Source organism: Nothoprocta perdicaria, unplaced genomic scaffold (genome assembly GCF_003342845.1).
Source record: "Nothoprocta perdicaria isolate Ctin4 unplaced genomic scaffold, notPer1 scaffold_75, whole genome shotgun sequence".
Taxonomy (NCBI): Eukaryota; Metazoa; Chordata; class Aves; order Tinamiformes; family Tinamidae; genus Nothoprocta; species Nothoprocta perdicaria.
In genome coordinates this window covers 3,403,885-3,411,783 of record NW_020456032.1, presented here as the reverse complement: position 1 = coordinate 3,411,783, position 7,899 = coordinate 3,403,885, and the positions used below count along the sequence as shown (strand labels likewise).

Below are 7,899 nucleotides of genomic sequence, written 5' to 3'. Positions count from 1 at the left end.
TTTTTTTTTTTTTTTCTCTTGTTCATTCATTTTCCTGGAATCTGATAGTTTTGATCCAACAGATGCAAAAGGAGGTATAASAATAAGGAAAACCATTTATCATGTGTAGAGATCCACATAAAAAAAATAGAGAAGTTTCACTGGGTGCACGTGCATGTGCTTGACCTTCTCTCTTTGTTGCAGGGCTCAAAGAACCGCAGTTTGTGGAGTTTAATGGGGGATTTAGCCAAGACCAGCTGGACTGGTTCAATGAAGTCCTTAAAATCTCTGATGAAAACCAAGAAAAAGTTGTAGTTATGGGTAGGTCTGCTTCTTATACATGTGACTGAATGCATTTGTTTTGAGGCTTTTAGAAGGGAATCTCATCAGCTCAGCTTAATCAGACACTAGGGATGCTAGACAYGGATATTCCAGTTGTTCTCATGCTCTGTTATTTCTACAGAAAACAAGCATCTTAGCATRCTTTGGTCATCCTTTCACCTGAAAACACTTATTTTCTCCAATACTTTATACTGCTTTGAGGACATTCGGAACCTTCAGAACAGTCCTACATTTGGGGAAAAACCCTGCAAATATGAATAACRTTACTGAGAATGATATTTGTTATTGAGGCTCAGGGACTGTCGTATTAGGGGCAGAAAACAGCAGAACTGGTACTTGAGGGGTACCTGAGAAATAACCAAATGACAGGGAACTAGTTCTGAAAAGTTGGTAAGACAATTACCACCATGCCAGAAATTACCACCATGCCAGAAATACCCAAGTGACAGCAAAGAGAAGAACAGCACATAACAGGTAGGTAGGTATTGGTGACCTTAATTTATATGCCAAAAAAAAAAGCTGTATGGCCAGAGTATGCCAGCTGGGGAATACACATCGAGTGTTGTGCAGCGGTGCAGTGAAATATGCATGTAACCTGTAAAGTGTGAGAAAAGCAATGCTGTTTCACACTCAAAGTGAGCTTTCTGAATACAGATACAAACCTAAACTTCCCATCAACAGGCAGTTGTTGTTGCTGTGTTCAAAATATRTATTAAAGTGATAGACATGAACTGATCTTACATATATCCGTGAGTACCACTGAGAGGGGACWCTGTATTTAGATACTAAGATGCAAATATAAAGAAGCAAATTTTATAAACTGAGAAATCAAAACTTTAAAGATGCTCCAACAGTTTCCCTGGGCATTAAACCAAAGTGATTCTGTCATTCAAAACATGGGGGCATTTCTAGTGAGTGTTGAGTATGTCTATTATGTACCTCAAATAATACTTTTCTTTCTTTTATTTTCATTCCCTCTCAATTGCAGGTCATCTTCCCATTCATCCAGACTCTTCAGATAGAGTTTGCCTAGCCTGGAATTATGAAGATGCCCTTTCTGTCATACATGCTCATCAGTGTGTGGTGTGCTACCTTGCAGGGCACCTGCACGACGGTGGCTATTGCTTGGACTCTCATGGAGTACATCATCTAACTTTGGAGGGGGTTATTGAAACTCCACCAGAAAGCAATGCCTTTGGAACTATTTATGTCTATGACGATAAAATGGTATTAAAGGGAAGGGGCAGAATTTCAGACAGAGTGATGTATTACTGAAAATGGTAAGTAAATGAATACRAATTGCTCTTCTTCAGGAATTACTGAAACTAAAATATAATAGCATCTGCAGCAGTGGGTTTCAGCATATCTTTGCTGGTAGAAAGATCTGCATGGCTGATGCTAACAAACTTTTCCTCAGGCATTTTTCTCTCAAAAATAACATTTTAAATGGTTTTTTTTKTKKKGTTKTTKTTTTTTTTTTGTAAGAAAGCAAATCTTGGCTCTTATTCCAGAACACAGAGTCAGAAACTGTGAAATAAATGTACTTAATTACAAATTATTGGCTCTAAACACCCAATCCTCAACAGATTGCTACTTACTGTGAAAAAGCATACTATATTAGCAAGGTTGTCTTAAAAATCCACCCATTTCTTTTTTAATTTTGGCCAGATTTTTGACATGCAGAATACATCTCCAGTTTGGCAGAAAAATTAATCCTGTAGCCTAGTAGGGTCTTCTTGAAATAGATGKTTTTTTTTTTTTTTYCCAAAATTATTTTAGTCTTTTAAAGCAAAGCCTAAGAAAATAGGGACTATCTGTGCTAAACCAACACAATATTGAGAGACTTAAGTTAAAAATCATCAAGCTAGGAAGACCGTGGCATCATATAATGCTGCAGATACACCAGCCGTAATCTACATCTCCTAGCTGTATTAGCTTGYATCAGCATTAAGCTAAAAACTTCTGCTTTGTGAAAACAGAGACATTCTGTGAAGAGAGTTGKGATAGTGATTATGTCTGCTGGTGGCAGCCTTGAGCATGCATCTCAAAGGAAATAAATATATGCAAGCTCTCTTTGAATTTCTTTAGAAAAATAATATTTGTTACTTTWTATATTTTACTTTTAAAAGAAGTATTTATAGAGATAATAGCAATAAATATTAGTAATAATTCTAAAATATTCGACACCTGATTATAGCACAGAATTTTTAAAAATTATTTTTTAGTCTCATTAGTAGACTATCCAGGCAGAGCTGAAGATTTCACAGCTGCAAATAGTTACCTATTGAAACAAAAAGTTTCCAGATACTTTTCCAGGAAGCCACAGAGTAGCATATTTAATAAGTGCTACTTGGAGGAAAGAAAGCAGGAATGGCACGATATCTCAAATAACTGATATTAGAAGGCTGTACTTTAAAAACACATGAAGAAACAGTTTGAACAAGTTTCCATTGGAAAAAGATCCCCACTCAGGTTTGACAGCATTGGTTTTTTTCCCAGTTATCATTAACAAATCTCAAAACCACATTGTGGCAAGCAGGCAGGGATTCTTGCATCTTATCAAACTGATAGCAGCCTTGCTTTAAGAACCCAACAGCAGAGGCAAGTAAGGTCAGAATATTTTTTGTGTATTTTCTCCCATCTGATTAAACCACTGTTTTACAGTGAGTTGGCCAAGATGCTCGCATCTCTTTGTTCATGTAAATGTACAGCCACATAAAAAAGGGAAAGAARCAGACCAAGACTGCAGCAATCAAACGAATTCCACCCAGTGGATTCCTACAAAGAAACAAATACAATAGTGCTGTGTCAAATCATACTGCCTTACCAAATATTCATACAGGACTGTGGTTGGTATGCTGMCTAGAGACAGTATAGAGCCTTTGCAACAATAAAGAGGGTCATGTAGCTCTATCAGCAGTCTTTCACTGAAGATGTTGCCATGTGCCAACATGTCAGCCTGCCACTCAGAGCGTTCTGTGAACTCTGYCCGAATCCCCACTCTGCTCCAGAAGAAAGCAGCAGACACCTCAGAATTGGAATTGTAGTGGAAATGGTTTTGCAGCTTTGATTAGCAATTGTGGTCAGCATCCACTAGCCTATTCCACAGAAGAATGGGTGTTCTCCATATGCAAAGGGAAAATGTGCCTCTTCCCATATCCCATGCATAGAAAGCAGGAAAAAACGTCTTTTGTTTAGCTTCAGTTTCTCCCAGCACACTTCCACCCATGCAAGATCTTATAGGCTGCAACACCAAATGCTACTGCTTTGGTATTTGAGAAGATTTGGACAATAACATGAAGTAGAAAAACAAGGAGTGAGTATCACATGCTTTCAAGAAGGTGGTCAACTAAATATGAATATATGAGTGGATTAAAAAACGAACAAAAAAACATACTTTGCTGAACTGCGGCAAAGGCTCATCCATATTGTAATAATCAGCAGACCAGATAACTCTCTAAAAAGACAAGTGAAAACTAAATCAGAATATAATGAATGCATGCAGATGTTTGCTTGTAAAAAATAAAAAGCTGCCAAAAKAGTAGGGCAAGTGCATACTCCTCCTCTGTAGAAGTTCACTGTATTTTACTAGGATAATAGTTATAAAGGCATTTGCATTATTAATTTTCTTACATCACAAATCTGCAAATTTCTGCAACATTATAGCTGGAGAAATTCCTGCTTCCACCTCTTGTTCTAGCACTAAACTTATACTCTACTATGTATCTACCTCATTAATATACAGCAAAACAACACCCCAGCATTTCATACTGTAAACAGCAGCAGCTGCCACTGCTCCACTCTCTGTAGTGAACAAGCACCTAACTTAAGCAAACAGATGGGTTTCTAAGTCTTTAACAAATGAAAATTTGTTCCCCTCTCCCTCCAGTTCCTACCAGTTTAAGGACTCAGCAGAACCTGCCAGATACACATGCATATGGTATCATCCCAAGAGTCTGTAGCACTTTATAACTCCAATTTTTATAGCACCAGTAACARGCTTTTTCAGAGTGCAAGTGTAGTGGTCTTTGAAAGCCAGAACTGCATTTAATTACATCTAACTGACCCCATCAGGTGTAACTAAATAAAATTATTCTCTGTTTAGCTTTTGCCCAGCACATTGGTGGTTTGTAATACTGTGATTGCTCCTCCTTGGCATCACTCTTCTGGACCAACACTATTCACTGCAACAGCTCAGCAAATAAAGTTCCACTGAAAGATGACCTACTAGAAAGTCACAGCTACCTCAAAAAGGTCCAGGTTCACTGAACTCATGCAGAGAAAATTCTTTACTCACCTGCCTTCCTCTTCATGCAAGATGTTTGTTYGAGTGTAAGCAAACAAAGAATAAGCCAAGAGAATGGCCCCAACAATACAGCCAGCAGAATGAAGATCACAGAGGGTCCTCCAAACAAGATTATCTGGGGAAAACAAAACAAAAACAAGAAACAGACTGTCACTGACTGCAATGTATGATGAACAATACTCTAGAAATTGAATAGCATCTGAGTTGCTGGGAAACAGATGCCTCCAGCAAACATACTTGTCTTGGGTAGGAAGGGTGGAATTAATGCCCGCATCTTCATGACCAAGGAAAGCTGCTAAAAACTATTGCTGAAAATGTAAACCAGTGGATTTGAAGCTTGTTTTCCTAGAAATGCATTTTCTTGGCAGCAGTATCTAAATGAAAATAACTCCAAATTCTCCCTAGCAAATAAAACAGGCCCCAGGATCCAATATACACAGAAAATGAGGAGGAGGATTAAAAATGGAAGTTCTCTTAAGCAGGAGGAATGGCTTCCCCAGAGCCTATGGCACTAGCCAGACTCTTGGTAGTGATACCAGAGGAAAATCAGGACTCCAGGGGAGCAATTCCCAACTGCTTCCAGCCAATCATCCAGGATTTACAACTGCAGCTACCACATTGTAAGGAATTTATTACCTTCATTTACACTCCCAGATAAGATGCTGAACATTTTGAACATGTCAACTGCACCTACTAAAGCAAAGGGCATCTTTTCTAGAAGAAGGCTCCCAGCAGGTAGTCTTTCCACGCGGCCTGATCTTAACCTGTGGCTCAATACAAACAAACCTGTGGGAGGTGAACTCTGCGCAGACATTCTGGTGTACGCACAGTATCGTACCTGTTATCGAGGGGTTCAGGCCAACGAGCAGCGTGAGGGCAGCTGGCACAAGGTAGACAACCTGTCAATAAGRCACATCAACTCTGTAGCAAATCCCAGCATCAGGAAGTAGAAGCATTCATCTTCTGCTTTTAGTCTAGGCTCCCCTTCTTCTCCATTTCAGTAGTTTGTCTGATGTGCAGGAATGTTGTACATCTTTCCCTCACCGGTCTAACTACCTCTAGACCAATACTGCTTTCATGGTTTGAGTGCTGGACGCAAGGCAGTCAAGCCAGGGTTTTAAAGCAACTTTATCAACGGATGTGAAGATGGAGGTGGCCTTGTCAGGCAGCCTTAGACCCAAGGAGGAACGAGACAAGCAGTGCTTGGAACAGGGAAATGCTGGGGCAGGTGCAAATCTGAGGCAAAATAAAAAATTCTAGGCACACTGTTACACCTCAGCCATTGCTCCAGTGACACCGCAGTGATGGTACGGGCACAAAAGAGACAGTTTTCCAGGGATCTACTTGCCCTGCACTTGTCCCCTGCCGCGGGCCTTTTCCCGGAGGCCCAGGCAAGGCTTCGCGGGACAGGGACATGCAGCCATACTCACTATCCACAGTCTGATACTCACTATCCACAGTCCGGCATCGGGGTCGTTCACCTGCGGGGAGGAAGCAAAGTGCAGAGCACAGCAAGGAGACACCCCGACCCGGCAACTCGTTGTGAGCGCAACGAGAGCCCGGCGAGCCCCAGGCGAGCGCGGCGGGGCTCAGCGGAGCCCCGGCCGCCCGCCTCACCTGCACGACGGCCGCCAGCCCGAAGAAGACGGCCATGAGGAGGCTGCAGAGCCGCCAGAGCCGCCCCGCGCAGCGGCCGCCCGCCATGGCCGGGCCGGGCCCGCGCCCGCCTCGCCGCCCAGCCCAGCCCGTCCCGTCCCGTCCCGCCTCCCGCCCGCCTCCTCATGGCGGAGCGCCCGGCCTGAGGTATCGCTGCGTGTCGCCGCTGGGCCGGCCTTGGTGAGGGCGAGCGCGGGCGCACGGGAAGCTGGAAGGTGAAGCGAGGGAAGGTGGACGTGAAGGCCGGGAAGCTTCTTGGTGTCTGCGCTGCAAGAGGCTGCAATTTAACAAGAGATACGGTCTTTTCTTTTTCCCCCTTTTCTTTTTCCTTTTCTTTTGTACATCTGAAGAAAAAAAAAGGTATGTTTCTCAGAAGCACATACTCCCTCATTTGCTGACTGCTTATGACCCAAAGCGATAATCATTTATGAGACATTAAGAAAATGTACTACCTACCATACCCACCTGCCAAACCCAAGTCTCGTTCAGATATATTTCTTTCAGCCAATAATTTTAGTAACAGCATAATATCCCTGTTCATATCTCACATAAAACTTGATCTCACGTGAGTTGTCATACGGAGGATACATGCAGACGCATTTGYGGAGAGAATTAATACTCCTCTCCACTTGTCATTTTAACTGATTCCTTTCATGCACAGATTGTGAGAAATGAATTTATTTCACAGAACATCAAATGGAAGTGCCCTTCCATGCGAAAGGCTGCCATTCGTACAGCTCCACTGAGTGGGATTTGTGGTTCATAATAATTCAGTTATTCTGTACATTAAGCTGTTGGGTAGCTGGAATCATGTTCAGACAAAATCCTTCCCAACATTTACGTTGATCCACATTTCTACCCTGAAGCCTAGGAAAATTAAACAACTCTCTGTAGGTGCCCTTAAGTACAACTTCCTGACTCACAGGCCCTCTGGGTGGACATACAAATGCTTTGTTTTCTTAAAAAAAAAAAAAAAATAAAGGGATTACACTGCCCCAGGATACATCTATCTATCTTCCTTATCTCTCATCAGACCCAGTTTGAAATGTGGATTAGCAAAAGCAACAGTTTCTCCATGTGTTCCCACAGAGCCGCCCATCACGAGGCCCCATGAACCAAACCACACTCCTGCTGCAGTTTTATCAAGCCGCTGTGGAGGCAGGACCATCCCAGAGAGCGTTTGCCGCAGGGTGGGGAGAAGATAAGTTTTTATGGGTGCTTAGAATGGACTCCGTGGAGTGTCTGGCACCCTGTAAGCTAGCAAAGTTCCCAAAAACCCAATGGCAAGACAGGGCAAAAGGTCCCTTTTTTTGCCAGGGTTTACAAAGTGTTTCATCTGAAACGCGTTCTTTGCTTGCCTATTTCAAAAGTGATCTTCCTGTAGTTTGTTTTAGAAATTCAAATGCTTTTTAGCGTTTTTGTGTGGTTACTGATATAAATAAGAAAAAAAAAATAAAGCTGATGCTGCTCACTTCAAAGCTTTATCAAACTCACAGTCCCATCACCACTTCGGTAACCTCTCCTTCCATGGATAAAAAGGGAATTGCTCTGAGAGCAATACTGCTTTCTCCCATTAGAGGGAGGTCAAGAACATTTAGCACTCTTGAGTATAATTT

The 7,899-nt window shown here is 42.0% G+C and overlaps 1 protein-coding gene across 1 annotated transcript; it reads right to left on the bottom strand.

Moving 5' to 3' along the window:
* Positions 1 to 99: 99 nt before the first annotated feature.
* TMEM220 (transmembrane protein 220) lies at positions 100 to 6,293 on the bottom strand. The gene is made up of 6 exons (XM_026051437.1): positions 6,245 to 6,293; positions 6,079 to 6,108; positions 5,466 to 5,526; positions 4,619 to 4,742; positions 3,719 to 3,778; positions 100 to 267 (listed from the first exon to the last, which is right to left on the bottom strand). The coding sequence occupies exons 1-6, from the start codon at positions 6,278 to 6,280 to the stop codon at positions 138 to 140; spliced, it is 441 nt and encodes a 146-aa protein (XP_025907222.1). The 5' UTR covers positions 6,281 to 6,293; the 3' UTR covers positions 100 to 137.
* Between the last annotated feature and the right edge of the window lie 1,606 nt (positions 6,294 to 7,899).